The sequence below is a fragment of the Barbatula barbatula genome (assembly GCF_947034865.1).
Source record: "Barbatula barbatula genome assembly, chromosome: 9".
Lineage (NCBI taxonomy): Eukaryota > Metazoa > Chordata > Actinopteri > Cypriniformes > Nemacheilidae > Barbatula > Barbatula barbatula.
In genome coordinates, this window is record NC_136772.1 from 11,700,665 (window position 1) to 11,716,942 (window position 16,278).

At 38.4% G+C, this 16,278-nt stretch overlaps 1 protein-coding gene across 1 annotated transcript in view; it reads left to right on the top strand.

Moving 5' to 3' along the window:
* LOC306898736 (dynein axonemal heavy chain 7-like) overlaps positions 1-16,278 on the top strand; it is a gene marked incomplete at both ends in the record, with an annotated part of 101,709 nt that overhangs the window by 63,679 nt on the left and 21,752 nt on the right. The window contains 19 exon segments of the mRNA XM_079464478.1: positions 1,403-1,600; positions 3,198-3,353; positions 3,700-3,868; positions 3,968-4,094; positions 4,176-4,395; positions 4,477-5,349; positions 5,823-6,052; positions 6,209-6,539; positions 6,686-7,032; positions 7,735-7,915; positions 9,251-9,436; positions 11,002-11,165; positions 11,478-11,632; positions 12,742-12,932; positions 14,026-14,159; positions 14,264-14,599; positions 15,089-15,215; positions 15,746-15,940; positions 16,024-16,116. Coding sequence (XP_079320604.1) covers positions 1,403-1,600; positions 3,198-3,353; positions 3,700-3,868; positions 3,968-4,094; positions 4,176-4,395; positions 4,477-5,349; positions 5,823-6,052; positions 6,209-6,539; positions 6,686-7,032; positions 7,735-7,915; positions 9,251-9,436; positions 11,002-11,165; positions 11,478-11,632; positions 12,742-12,932; positions 14,026-14,159; positions 14,264-14,599; positions 15,089-15,215; positions 15,746-15,940; positions 16,024-16,116 — 4,413 coding nt within the window.

A 16,278-nucleotide genomic window follows, 5' to 3' on the forward strand; every position in this document is an offset into this window, starting at 1 on the left:
CAGAATATGAAATCCTGTCCTATAGGGCCTCTTCATAAATAAACTATAAATGGCAAATAATGATTATTTGAAAATGTTATTATATTTTTTACTCCCCTTGAAAGGGATACATCACCCAAAAATGAAAATGCATGAATCCTGAATTACTCACCCTCTATTCTTTCCAAACCTGTATACATTTCTTACTACTACCATAGCAGGAAATAATATTTTATGTTTTTGTTCTGTTGAACACAAAGAAAGATATTTGGAAAACTTCAGTTCTGGGACATTATTGAATACCATAGTAGAGAAAATTTAAATGGTAGCCAAAAGTGCCCCAGAATTGTTTGCTTTCCTAAATTCTTCAAAATATCAAATTTTGTGTTCAACAGAACAAAAAAATATACAATGTTGTTTTCCTACCATGGTAGTCAGTGGTTCCCCAGAACTGTCAGTTGCTAACATAAATATTTTCTTTGTGTTCAACCGAACAATAAAATGTATACATGTTTGGAAGAAGGAACAACTTCCAGGTGAGTAAACAATGACAACATTTTCAATTTTGGTATCCCTTTATTAATGCAAACAATATAGCTTTAATAATAGCATTTTTTGTATTGAGTCAAGAAATCTGAGACAGTTAGATTTTTACTTTGTAAATCGTTATTGGTAAATTGCGAATTGGTGTTACTTAAAATTGGTATTTCTTTGGTAAATTCATAGATCAGAGTTCACCGAACTCACCAAAGAAGCTAAACCTTTATGCAAATTCTTGCCTGAACACTAAATGTGTTTACATGCATATGAATGGAAGTGAATTACAATGTCTGGTCTGGTAGCGATGCTTTATGACATTAGAAACATCTCAATTCATCTCAGAGTTCTTTATGCCATCTGGACTAGACTCTGTATTTAGAAGACACACAAAGTGAACAGTGAACCCCTAAATTTAGGGGCCTGAAGCAGGGGAATCTGATTATTTAATTTTATCCTGATATACAAGCAAGCTGCTCAAGGAGCACACCCTCCACATCCCGAATGAGGTAATCTGTCTTATTATTTGTTATAAATCACAAGCCTCATCCCCATGTAATAAAACTTCAGGCATAACCTGGACTAATTTGCCAATTTCATGCCTCATTAAATGCTGAAAATGTCATTTATTAGAAAAAAATTGATTATCCATCGCTTACATTTTTCTGCTGTGGATAAAAGCCATTTCGAAAAATGAATAGGCTAATAAAAGCCTATAAGGGTTCTACAAAGAATTCACAGTTACGAGGTTGTGATGGCAAAACTTGCAAACAATGCACCGCTAACGCGCAAACAACATTTGAAATAAATCAGAACAAACCGCGAAGCGAACGAAAAGACACTAACCTTGTCTAAATGACTCACATGAGTACTGATGCTCTCACAGGGTCCAGGCAGATGGGAGTTGTGGACTGAGCAGCTGAAACCTGTGGCCCCCATCCCCAAAGATGTGCAGTTCAACGAAATAATTGTGCCTACGGAGAACACTGTACGCTACACTGCCCTCATGGAGCTGCTCATCACTCATCAGAAGCCCACTGTCTTTGTTGGGCCCACGGGGACCGGCAAGAGCATCTACATTCTAGTGAGTGTTTCAATGCACCTTTACCACAAAGAATAAAAGTCTATGTCCAAGTAACTAAGAAGATGTACTATTTATAAAATATGATGCATTTAGTGATATATTGGATAGTTATAGTTTTATAATAATGAGAAAATTAATTGTGCCACTTAATAAGGTTATACAGATGTTATTTGTATTTTTGTTCAATATCTCTGGAACCACTGCATTCTTTGCAACATGGATGAAAACCATTAGTCCTATACAAAGGTGTAGTCTGGTACCTGGTGCAGAACTAAGCCTCTCTCTACACATGTTGGCCACCTGAGCATGAAACCATTTAGATGCTCTAGACGTGCTCATTCTAAGGTGCCCCCACACACACCTGCGCATGTTTGTGTGTGCTGAGGAATGGCATGTCAGCAGATCGTGATTAATGAATTTAGGGTTCGAGACCAACTGTGGCCCACTCCGCACACCTGCTCTCTTCTCTCTTGCTACGTAGAGGAACACGCACAACACTGTTTTAGTCGGTGGTACACAGTTAGAAACACTCGCTGGTTACCTTCTTTAAGGTGCTTTCTTTGTACATACACACACACACACACACACACACACGTCATCTTACTATGTGTGCCAGATCATAATGGATGCTCTTTTAAGGGATAGGTCGCCAAAGAATAAAAATTCTGTCATCATCTACTCACCATCAGATTGTCCCAAACAAAAAGGAAGATAAGAAGATTGTCAGTAACCAAACAGATCTTATCCCCCATTGACTCATATTTGTTTTCCCTAATATGGCAGTAAATGGGGGAAGATATATTTTTGGTAACTGACAGTCTTCCAAATATATAATATATTCCTTTGTGCTCTTTTTTATGTTTCTATGTTTTTCTCTAAGTTTCCAGGCCCTCTGTCACCTCCTCCCGTTTTATTTTTCCGCTTTATATTTTTAATTAGTTTACCTCATGAATCTTTGGCAGAAATGTGAAAAGTGCTTGATGAACTCGAAAACGAAAATGTGAAATACCTGCAGACGCTGGATAACAGTACCACATGGCTCTTTGCTGAGTTTTGAGGGATGGAAGAGATTATGTGTGTAAAGCACAAGTGGAACAACGCACAGGCTCCTCAAAATGTCTTGCTGATATGTGCATATATTCACATTCTTTAGTAGAGACAAAACTGATCCTTAACAAATGTTGTTTATTCATTTTATTGGATTTCATTGTTTGGGATAAGAATATAACATTTAAGGGATTTAGAGTTATTTTGTGCATTTAATCTCTTTATTGAAAGTACACTAGTTTTGGACAAATACATAGTATATACTGTAAGAAGAGTTTTGTAAAAAAATGTGATAACTCCATTTTGTGTTATGTTACCATGTTTTTATTGTGTTTTGTTGTTTAAGTTATATGTTTATATATATAGCGATATGGATGGATGGGTGGATTAATAACATGTATAAATACATTAACATCAAAACTGAATATTAAGATAAATACTACTGCAATTTCAGGCTTTGAGTCTCTTTTTTTAATACTTGTAGGCTAAATAATAACGCAAATGTTAATTTTTAACTAACACTAATCAGGTGTCTCCAAATCCACCACAGGACTTCTTACTGAATCGTCTGCAGAAGGATGTGTACAGTCCTCTTTTGATCAACTTTTCAGCCCAAACGACAGCTGCACAGACTCAAAACATTATTATGTCCAAACTTGATAAAAGACGGAAAGGAGTGTTTGGGCCTCCACTGGGAAAGAAAATGGTAAATAGTCAAAAGATGCTTTTTTCTTACTGTATGCTTTTTGATGGTGTGAGTCTTGATTTTATTCAGCAATTCTTCTCAGCACTTTCAGATTCATTTACGACCATAAATTTTGCCTTCAAAGTGAACTTTCATATAATGAGAGCAAATGTATATCGCCTGTAACTTTATTGGGCAAATGATGTTTGTGATTCCCAAGTTGACTTATTTAATCACCATTTAAACTAACTTTAAACACATTAATAATTGTCATGAAACTATGCTAAGATGCTTTATACTGTGTAACATGTATTGCATTAGTTTAAATGACAAAAATGGAGTTCTTGATTTTGACTCTTTTGATCAGGTGGTGTTTGTGGATGATGTAAACATGCCAGCAAGAGAAACCTATGGAGCCCAGCCTCCAATAGAGCTCCTGCGACAATGGCTTGACCACTGGAACTGGTATGATACGAAGGACTGCTCCATGATCAGCTTAGTAGACATCCAGATCATGTGTGCCATGGGCCCACCCGGTGAGTTCATCAGAATTGTTTCTGACAATATAAACAAATCTGAAATTGCAGAATGGATCAAGCAACATTGTTGTTTCTGCACTGCTTTTCTATGTGCAGGTGGAGGCAGGAACCCTGTGACCCCCCGCTTTTTACGTCACTTCAACACAGTGAACATTAATGAATTTGATGACAAAACCATGTTCACCATCTTCTCAATAATTTTGGACTGGCACCTTACCATACGGTATTAACACTTTATACAAATGTGGTCAATGTAAAAAAATGTATTTCCTTTTTTTAAATTCATGTTTTTGCTGCCCGCTAGATTTCCATTTCCCAAGCCCTTTGCCAGCGTCACCTCTCAGATTGTCAGCGCCACCATGTTGGTGTACCAGGAAGCCACAAAGAACCTTCTACCCACCCCAACCAAGTCTCACTACCTTTTCAACCTTCGAGATTTTTCCCGTGTTATCCAGGGGATCTGCCTATCCCGTCCCGAAACTGCAGATGACCCTACCACCCACAAACGATTGTGGGTGCATGAGGTAACTGCACTGTCCATATCAAAACTGTTCTCTCCATAAACATGAACTCACACTTTAAGATGTCTAAATCCTGTCATGCAGGTCTTAAGGGTGTATTATGACCGTTTGGTTCACCCGTCTGATTGTGCCTGGATGGTAGACTTCCTGCAGAACGTCACCAAATCTCACCTGCAAGAAGACTTTCATCAGCTCTTCAAGCATCTAGACAGCAATGCAGACGGGCATGTAACCGAAGATGACCTCCGGAGCCTCATGTTCTGTGATTTCCACGACCCCAAAGGCGAAGACAAAAACTACCGTGAAGTGGGCAACCCCGAGCACCTCCGTCAGGTGGTGGAAGCCCATCTCGATGAGTACAACAACATCAGCAAGGCTCCTATGAATCTCGTTCTATTCCGCTTCGCTATCGAGCACGTCTGTCGAATCTCCCGCATTCTCAAACAGCCCCGTGGTCACGCTCTCTTGGTGGGAGTTGGAGGGAGCGGGCGTCAGTCGCTGACACGCTTGGCCGCTCACATGGCTGAGGCGGAACTCTTCCAGGTGGAGATCTCCAAGAGTTACGGAGTGGCAGAATGGCGAGATGATCTCAAACTCATCATGCAGAAGTCCACATCTGGTGAAACTCACGGAGTCTTCCTTTTTACTGATACTCAGATTAAAATGGAGTCATTTTTGGAGGACGTGAGCAACTTGTTGAATACTGGCGAGGTTCCCAATCTCTTTGCTGTAGATGAGAAGCAGGAGATTTGTGAGCGCATGCTGGTCTTGGACCGTCAGCGTGAGCGTAGTAAACAGACGGACGGTAGTCCGTTGGCACTGTTTAACATGTTTTTGGAGCGCTGTCGTAGTCAGCTGCATGTTGTTCTGGCCATGAGTCCCATTGGCGACACTTTCAGGAGTCGTCTGAGACGCTTTCCTGCTCTCATTAACTGCTGCACGATCGACTGGTTTCAGGTCAGTTCTGTACTACTGTTTGTCCTATGGTTTCCACCTAATCATGACTGCAAGTTGTGTTTTAGTTCTGGGCTTTAAAGCCAGTCTATAATCAAAATAGACACTGTTTACATTTTAATAACACATTACTGGTCTTATTGTGCCTGATTTATAACTAACTAATTTAATAAATTGCTCTTGTTTGTGAATATTTTAATTGAAATGCAATATTTAAGTTTTTACATTATATTTTATATACAATATAACATATTTAATTTTATTATTAAAAAACGAAAACATTTTTAATGTAATTTTTTAAAATATATTTTTATTTGATCTTTTTTAACTTCCCAGTGAAATAAAAAAATCATGAAATCTTGCAGCGTTTATCGTAAAAAACGAGTTTTTTTAAATCATGTGACTGTTTCTCAGAATTGTTTTGTTCTTGTCAAAGATTTAAAGTGTGATCAACCGTTGTTTCAACTTTCTTAAAGAGCTGGCCGGAAGACGCACTGCAGGCTGTAGCTACACGGTTCCTAGAAGATGTTGAGATGACGGACAGCACTCGTGCTGGCTGCATCAGCATGTGCAAAAGCTTCCACACCTCCACCATCGATCTCTCTGCACGTTTCCTCTCAGAGCTGCAGCGCTACAACTACGTCACACCGACCTCTTACCTGGAGCTCATATCTATGTTCAAGCACCTGCTTCAGCGCAGAAGAGCGTAAGGCATCTCTCTCCCCTTTAACATGTTGTGTCATTTGACTGTATTTTGACTTGGTAAACAGAAAGTACATTTAATTTCTGTTGTGCATAATTGATGATGCTAAAGTTGATCGTGTTAATATTAATAGCACCTTTAAATTCTCTTTTGTCACAGTGAGGTCATGAAGTTGAAGAGTCGATATGAGATCGGTCTCCAGAAGCTGCAATCGGCTGCAGATCAGGTGTCCACAATGCAGGGGGAGCTTGAAGCCCTTCAGCCTCAGCTGCGTGTGGCCACTAAAGAGGTGGATGAGATGATGGTGGTCATCCAGAGGGAGTCTGTGGAGGTGGCCAAGACTGAGAAGGTGGTTCGTATGGATGAAGCAATAGCTAATGAGCAGGCAATGGCTGCCAAGGCCATCAAAGATGAATGTGACACAGACCTGGCTGTAGCTTTGCCCATTCTGAAAACTGCCTTGGATGCACTGGATACGCTCACTGCACAGGTCAGAAGAACAAGTGACAAAAAATACAATCATCACCTTGGCAAACAGATGCACATCAGAAACGTTCTTGTGGTTAAAACAGTTTTAATATACTCTTTTCATACCACCAATATAAGCATTGAATTGATGTGTACCATCTCCTGTAGGACATAACTGTGGTTAAGACCATGAAGACTCCTCCAGCTGGTGTCAAGCTGGTGATGGAAGCCATCTGCATACTCAAAGGCATAAAACCAGACCGCATTCCAGATCCCTCGGGCTCCGGCAAAAAGGTCGAAGACTTTTGGGGTCCAGCGAAGAAGCTGCTTGGAGATATGAGATTCCTCCAGAGCCTCCACGAGTACGACAAAGACAGCATCCCACCCAACTACATGAGCATTATTCGCAACAAATACATCACTAACCCAGACTTTGTGCCGGAGAAGATCCGTATGGCCTCCACGGCCGCCGAGGGCCTCTGTAAATGGGTTTGTGCCATGGACTCGTATGATAAGTAAGTTAGACTGATACAAATTCATAATAAAAGCCATAAACAGTTTTTACAGTCCTTTAACTTATATAAATTAACAATGGCTGTACGTACTAGTGACATTTTACAGCTCATAGAATGAATCAGTGATGCAGTAATGTATCCCTTTAGTTTCATCCACACAAATTGTCTTCACAGTTTCTTTAGCTTAATCAAGTCAACGATTAATCGCGATAAAGTTTTTGTTTACATAATATATGTCTGTGTACTGTGCATGTTAATTTTGTATTATAAACACATACATATACATACATATATTAATAAAAAACATAGAATATAAAATAATCATAAAAGTTTATTTATAATTTATATTTTTGGTAAATATCAAAAACACATTGAAATATTTCATATATGTGTTTGTTATTGTGTTTATAAATACAAAATTAATGTGCACAGTACACAGAGATATGTTATTTAAACACAAACCTTTATTCTAGATGTGATTAATTGCGTAATCACAAAGTTCGTTTAAGGAAGTTTACTCATTGCATTCCTCGCCATTCATTGTAACGGCAGTGGCGCACCTTGTTAGTATTAGTATCTTTGGTAATTGTTTGACAGCCCCCCCAAAAAGGCCCATAAATATTGGCATAAAAACATGGTGTATTTGTAAAAAAATAACTTTTTAATCTTGCAAGCTTTTGAAATTTTGCTTTTCCTTTCCAGAGTAGCAAAGATAGTGACTCCAAAGAAAGCGAAGCTGGCACAGGCAGAACAGGAGCTGAAGGTGGCCATGGCGAGCCTTCAAAAGAAACAGGCTGCTTTGAAGGAAGTCCAGGACAAACTGTTTAAACTGCAGGAGACCCTGGAAGCCAACAAGAACAAAAAAGTTGACCTAGAGAATCAGGTAAGCAGAAAGTCTGAGCATGCAGCACAAAATAAGCTGTGTGCCAGATATTCACAATCAATAAACGGTGGTTACTGTTACATCAGGCTTTATCACACCATGTTCAAATATATATCAGGTTTTATTTTTTAAAACCTGTTTTCCAGTAAAGCCCTTTGACTCTCTCTCATCTTCACTGGAAGTTTGTTTACATAACTTCCCCTTCAAAGGAATTTTGTTTGTATTTCCACATCAAGAAAAGTTAAGAGAATGTTTTTTCTTTCCTTTTTTGTTTACTTTCCTTCAGATCATTTTTATGTTGCAACTTTAATGCCGTAAGAGTGAAGCTTTTGTTTCCAAACCCACGTGAAAATCACAGGGGCACACACACACACACACACGCGTGCTCTGTTCTTATTTGTCTATTGAGACTGGCTGTCAGTTTTTGCGAGGTTCGGGTAAACCAAGCTCCCGCTGCTGTTTTCTGCCCTATTTCACTTCCTTTCATGTTCCTTGTTCTTTCCCCCCTTTCCTTCCATGTTTGTAATTCAGGTTGTCTGTTTTCCCAATTGGAGGGCAGAAGTTGTTTATGCTGTGCTCATTCAAGCATGTCCAGAATCGAGGCCCTCGGATATTCAGAGATAACCTGTTACGCTGAACCTTTAAGTCCACTGGAAGTCTTTTTTAAATATGAGAAAATGAATGAATGAGAATGATGGAGGAATTCATTTCATTTGTTGTCTCGAGAATCCCACAGCTAAATGGCTCCAGATGCGATGGTGTCACAAAGAATTACCGGCATATCATCACAGGGAGTAAATTAGATGTGTTGGATTGTTGCGAGTGAAGCTGTTGGTGCCTTGTGCTGTCAGCTCAGCATCTAACCGCTGAGTTCCCATCATTCTTTGCTTTGCAGGCTTACTTTGTTATCTCAAACAAAGACAGTGTTCTTTTGATGCCGAACTGCTTTAACAGATCAGACAGTCGATTAGATGCTTTATTTGGAGAGATGTTAGTGTAGTAAACATTCATTTATAATGACAAATTCTTCTAAAGTGTATTATGTCAACGTCTGACCTGCTGTTAATGTCCTTTAAGCCAACACCGTTTCTTCATTTGTAAATGTCAAATTGTACATGCAGACTCTCAGAAATGTTTGTATTGCATAAATAACCACATTGGCAATATCAATAAATGTAGCACATACCAGAAAATAAAATGTTCAGAATGTGATCTGTGTACTTCTTAAACATTAATTTGATATATCTATGGAACGATCAGTGCATCCTCTTCCTTTCTTTGTGTGTATAGTGTTTACTATATGTGTTCATTGGTTGTATCTGTTTTTTTCTGTAGGTGGACTTGTGTAGTAAGAAGCTGAAACGAGCAGAGCAGCTCATTGGTGGGTTGGGGGGAGAGAAGACCCGCTGGAGCGAGACCGCCTTTAATTTAGGGCAACTCTACAACAACCTGACGGGAGATATTCTGATCTCTGCTGCTATAGTGGCTTACCTCGGTGCATTCACCTCCAGCTTCAGACAGGTGTGCTATCTTACAACAATACAGACCTGCTTTCAGGTTTTTGCTCCCAAGCCTACGTTGTTTATATCGCAACAGATTTGAGAAATAAAAAGGTTATGGGAACATTCATCGGACGCATACGCATGGCCCAAAATTGACTTCCGGTCTGTATTTGTTGATCCTTCTATATTTCTATTTTTTTATTTATACTCATTTATATTACTTTTTTATTATATATAATATTTGTGTTAAAAACATTTTGTTTAATTTTACTGTATATTCATTTTTTTAAATAAACAATTTGTTGAATGGGTCAAGTAACTTTGTCACATTTAAGTTTAGCCAAGTAACGATTCTTCTATTGGTGACCTATAATAGTACTGGCTAGACATACTATTAACTTATGCAATTACACAATTGTTATTTATTTTGCTTATCAGAAATGACTATTTGCGAATTTGTACCGGAAGTTAAGTTTGGGCCACAAAAGCACGCATGAGCAGGAACGTTTGTTTATTCTGTTGCTCTGAAACATATGCTGTAGAATAAAGAAGCCACACAGTATATACTGTATACTCAATATGTCAAAACATTTAAACTCTAAACAGTTACTTGTATTGAACGAAGTCAAATGTATAATTCTTTCATCAATGCTGTGTACATGCTGTATGTACTGATGCAAGTCAAACAAAAGAAAAAAAAAGAAAAAATTATAGCAAAGGAAAAATTCATCCAAATGAATTGGATTCCAAAGAAAACACCACTGTATATAACAAAATAACATTAATTATACAAAACAAAGTTAAAAAGGCAGTTTTTATTTACTGTTTAATTTACTGTGTTTCAAACTAAATTATCGGAATGTCTAAGAATTTGATTTTACAATATAATTTTGTAAATGTTATAGTAGAACATTATTACTACATATTGTAAAATCTTGGCAATATTTCACAAGATAAATGGCCAATTTAATATTGAAAGATGTCTGAGGAAAATGTTTTTTTTTTTTATATGACATTGAACCTTGTTAATTTGTCTATTGAGTTTCAGTCGAAGCGCTGTCTTGACTGAAACACATTGCTTTACTCTTTGATATTCATCGGTGGACATTATTTGTATACATTCCCTCGATCTACTTCTTACATTTACCAACAGAACAGCTTTCATAAAAAATGAATGAAGTCAGTGAAAATGCATTGTAGGGCACAAGGAGATGTTGTGGTGAGCTTGAAATAGCACTCGGGGAACAGGGAGTAGTTTAACTTTAATATTTCCCCTCTGTGAAAGCAATATCTTTTCTCCCAACAGAGAGCTGTTTTCTATAAGCTTTTGTGCAGGTACAAACCGCACGCTGCTTATTACCTTTGTGAGTACTAAGTCTTTATTAGATTTAAACCAAAATAAAGCTGTCAGAATGACAATAGTGCTGTCCACGATACCATTATTATGTTTCAACACACTTATAATGAAAAATAGATGGATGTGTTTACGGTAAAATAATTACAGCTTTTTGCATGTATCAGTGGATGCATCTGAAGCAGGCTGTACTGTACTATACTGTATGTGTGTTTGTGTAACCCTTACAGCGAGCAACAGAGGAGTGGATTGATATGTGCAAGACCAGAGGTATTCCCTGCTCCATGAACATGTCCCTGATGAACTCATTGGGTGAGCCGGTGAAAATCCGCAGCTGGACTATTGCAGGCCTTCCATCAGACAGCTTCTCCATTGACAACGCTATCATTATCTCGTAAGAGGCTTTTTTGCCAGAAATGTACCTTTTGGACACATTTAAATAACCTACCATTTTTACATCTAGCCACACTCTGTTAATAAATATTGCAAAAGAAAAAGTCAGAAATTGTCTTGGAAAAACTTATTTGATATTCTCGAATTTGTAACCTTGAAAGCAATTACTAGTGAACTTTTAGGGAACTGTTTTCTGCAATTGGAAATTACAATAGAGAGCACTTATCCTGAAAGAGTGCTTGATTTCTGTAGTGCACAAGATGAAGAAGATTTGTTGTGGGCAGAAGGTTTTTGAGATGTTATTTCTCTGCAGTAATGCGAGGAGGTGGCCCTTGATGATTGATCCTCAGGGCCAGGCAAACAAGTGGCTGAAGAACATGGAGAAATCCAACAGCCTGCACGTCATAAAACTCAGTGACTCTGACTTTGTGCGCACATTAGAAAACTGTATTCAGTTTGGCACACCAGGTGAGAAATACAGACACTGAATCATACTGATGTGCTGTATTTTTATTTTACATAGCAATTGATCACATATCATGAATCTGGCTACAGTACAGTACAGTTGATGACCTTGGCATTGCTGTGGAACCACCTCCACAGGAAAGCTGGTAATAATAATAATAATAACAATAATACAAAATCTTACAAATATAACAAATATTATTAACATGAATTTATTAAAATACAAATATAACCACAGAAAGATGATTCACATTAATTATAATATTATTAATAATAATAATACAAATATTACCAATGTAATATAAGTTAACTAACAGTCATTCTTATTATTATAATTATTATTAATAAAAGTTTTACCAACGTAATAAAACAATATTAACATTCATAATAATAATGATACTAAAAATAAGAATAATTTACTTTTGGCCGATAAAAAAAAAACAAATTTGGACAGATGATTTGTTTTGATCAAATAAACCTGGGGGTAAAACGATTTAGCCCAGGTGTAATTCCAGTGTTTCTCCACAGGGGTCCCCCTCCACCATAAAAACAAGTACACATCATGATTCAAACCAGTGAATGTTCCTTTTTTATAAATATGCACGCTATAGCCCAGGGCAACACTGTTACCTCTTGCACGTAACACACATGGCCTGAAAGCACAATTTCTGTCAATCTTTACACTCTTGAATGGAAGAATAGAAGGCTCCGGGGTGGATGCAAAACACAGCGTGAGATACACAAGGGACTGATATTCTTGCTTTGAGTTCCTCTGCCTTCTATCCTCATCTGCTGTTCATCAGCATCTCTCAAAGATGAAAGGCAGACAGTGGGCTTGCGTGGGCAGGCCGGTGTTTTGCTTTCTTCTGTGGTTTGTTGTTTTGGTACTGTTCTCCTCTAGGGGGTTGCATTGAGTTTATTTCTTTATGAATTTATTTTGTTTGTAGCTGATGCACTGTAGTTCCCAATTCCACCACCTGAATTCGACTTGGGGTCATTGGGGTGACTGGAAGCCGATATGATTTTTATGCACATTAATAAAATAACAGCTGGTTATGATTTTGTGAATCTTGATTCATTTGATGGAATGATTTATTCATGATGTATTTCAGTGTTGTTGGAGAATGTTGGTGAAGAGCTGGACCCCATACTTGAACCCCTATTGCTAAAGCAGACATTTAAACAGGGGGGCAGTATTTGTATCCGGCTAGGTGATTCCACTATCGAATATGCTCCAGACTTCCGATTTTACATTACAACCAAGCTGCGAAATCCATATTATCTGCCCGAGATCTCAGTCAAGGTGAGTCTCCACGTGTACAGTATACACTGAAAACACTACATAAACTCCTGAACAAAATATAAGTTTGGCCTTCAAACAAGGTCACCTAAACATTTTCTTCCATATTAATCCGTCACGGTGAGTAACATGGATAATCTAACACACAGAAACGCATGCTTATCGTGTCCATTATAGCACGGATGAAAGAATCCAGGTGGCTGATGTTCACTGGATTGATATACATCCAAGGGCTTTAGTATCATTTCGGTGTTGTTCTGAAACAGTCTGATAGAGTCAACTTTAATGTATGAATGGGGACCAAGTCAGTTATATGGGGGGTATAATCTTCATATACAGCATATAAGTAAAATGTTTAAGGGATATTCACCCAAAAATAAAAAGTCTGTCATCATTTATTCACCCTATAACCTGTATATGACTGTGGAACACAGATGAACATTTTTGTCTTGTGTCATTACAATGGAAGTAAATAGGGGCCAGACAGAAAGTTGAGAACTTTTTACAATGATATTTCAAAACACATCTAATGATTATGCTGGGACATTACCACTCTACCCTCTGTTTGCCTAAAACATTGTAAACCCATAAACATACACAAACATTTTATAGTTGTACTTTGTATAGAAATATCTAGTTTGACATTTGGTGCACAAGTCACAGAGTGTCTCCTGTGTGTCTGCCTGGTCTTCCTAATGAACCCGCAACATCATTTCCACTTTAGAATGAGCATGTGGCGTTCACAACAGGACTAAACAAATGATACTGTTGTGGATGGTAAGGCCCCCATCATTCATCTGAAAATATGTCCCACCACGGGCCAAGGTGCAGCATCGCAGTTCATCAAAAATGATAATGGGGGATGTTAGCAAGCACAAAAGCACAGAATCTTGGCAAAGAGGGATATGAACAGATTTTAAACTGCAAGCAACTGAGGACTATAGTTTGTTTCTGGAAAACGGCAATGAGTTCTGGGATGAGTAATGCCGGGTCCTAGAATTGAAGCTTTGATGAGAGCCTTCTGGGTCTCTTACAGATTTTAACTAGGAGTCGGTGTCATTAAAAAAAAATCTTGTTTTTCTCCTGTGATGCTCAGGTGACTTTGCTGAACTTCATGATAACTCCTGAAGGGATGCAGGACCAGCTGCTGGGTATTGTGGTGGCCAAAGAAAGGCCTGACCTGGAGAAAGAGAAACAGGACCTCATCGTGCAAGGAGCTGAGAACAAGAGGTACACAGCCCAAGCTTAGAAACGGTAGTGGAGACCAAATGTAGAAAAACAAAAACAGTTAAGAAACTTAACCATAAACTGTCTTTTTATTATCATCTCTGTAGACTGCTGAAGGTTATAGAAGATAAAATTCTCGAAGTGCTCTCTGCATCGGAGGGGAACATTTTAGAAGATGAGATGGCAGTTCAGGTCCTCTCATCTTCTAAAGATCTGGCCAATGACATATCTAGTAAACAAGCCATCGCTGAGGCCACGGAGCGGAAGATCGATGAGACCCGCCTCGGCTACACCCCCATCGCCGTCCACTCTTCCATTTTGTTTTTTTCCATCGCTGACCTGGCCAACATCGAGCCCATGTACCAGTATTCTTTGAACTGGTTCATCAACCTGTTCATATCTTCTATTGAGAATTCTCAGAAAAGTGACCTTCTTGAGCAGAGGTATTCTGTCAGTATCTCACTGCACAAAATTTTATTTAGATAATCACGAGTTTGAAAGGCTAATGTTAAATCTTTGAAGCACTTTAAATATCTTGACAGTTAAAGTAATAGTTCACCCAAAAATCGAATTTGAAGAATGTTTTTAACTGGCCCCCATTCACTTCCATTGGTTTTGTGTCCATACAATAGAAGTGAACGGGGGCCAGTGCTATTCGCCTACCAACTTTCTTCAAAATATCTTGTTTTATGTTCCTCGGAGGAAAGTCATAAAGGTTTGAAATGACAAAGGGAGGAGTAAATGATGACAGAATTTTCATTTTTGGGTGAACTATCAAATATATTTAAATATATTGACACCTAAATGTACAGTGAAACAATTTGGTGATTTTGTGATACTGTGAAGTTTAGTGTACAGACGATTTTCTAAACATGGTCTAAAAAATTTCTCATTGGTCTGTCTATTAAAGCTCTCTTTCTCTGTATATTTAGACTGCAGATCCTGAAGGACCATTTTACATACTCCCTTTACATCAATGTGTGCCGGTCACTCTTCGAGAAGGACAAACTCCTCTTCTCCTTTTGTCTGAGCATAAACCTGATGAAACACAACAAGCTGGTGAGTAACTCTGCCTGTACACGGTTGTGAATTATTGGAATAATATCCCAGTCAAGACATCAGTTCAGCCAACAAATACCAGACTAGCAAGAATGAAGAGTTTACTTCCACACAAGTCATCTTAAGGTTAATGGCTTATTTGTACGGTCGTCGACTTTGTCTTGCCTGCGTGTCTGTATGCTGTGTTTATATCTTCACTGTTTCAAATAATCTTATGTTGATTTATGTTCATCACACTGACTCTCAGTGCCTGAGCTGTGACTCCAGTTTCAACTGTCTATCATCAGTTTATTGTGCTGTCAGTAATTCTGTCAGCTCGTGAATCAAGCTGCGTGCCAGTTTGTTTATTTCAGAGCGACCGCAGTCGAGCTTCAGGACTCATTCACTGTTTTATGGAGTTTTATTCAGAATCAAAAGTCTTATCTAAACTGTTTGTTTTCATTAAATCCAAAATTCTCAAAGCAGTATCATTTATTCTAACATATGAGGTTATGCAAGTGACTTTTCTATTTGCTTTTCTCTTATTCCAGGTGGATGAGAAGGAATGGCGTTTTCTCCTGACAGGTGGAGTAGGTTTGGATAATCCACATTCGAACCCCTGCTCCTGGCTGCCCAAAACATCCTGGGATGAAATTTGTCGACTTGATCAAATGGAGTGCTTTAAAGGTCTGCCGAAAGACCTGGACTATCTGCAGGAGGATTGGAAAAGGGTCTACGACAGCAAGGTGCCATGGAAAGCAATTTTTTTCTCGCTCTGTGGTATGAAATGGGCAGATTTGTCATTTCATGCTGTGTGTGTGTTCTCCAGGACCCCCATCACAGTCCTTTCCCATCTGAGTGGCAGGAAAAGTTGGGACAGTTCCAGCGGATGCTGGTGATACGGTGCTTGCGGCCAGATAAGGTATGGTATACTCTTAAAACCACAGGTAGCGTTTAAGGTATCATAGGCGTATTAAAACTGTTACAACGTTTTATGCTGAATTTATAGGAAACTTGTTTTCACAAAAATCTAAGGCAAAGCAAGAGATTGTAAATATAATTATTAATGAATATAAAAACAAAC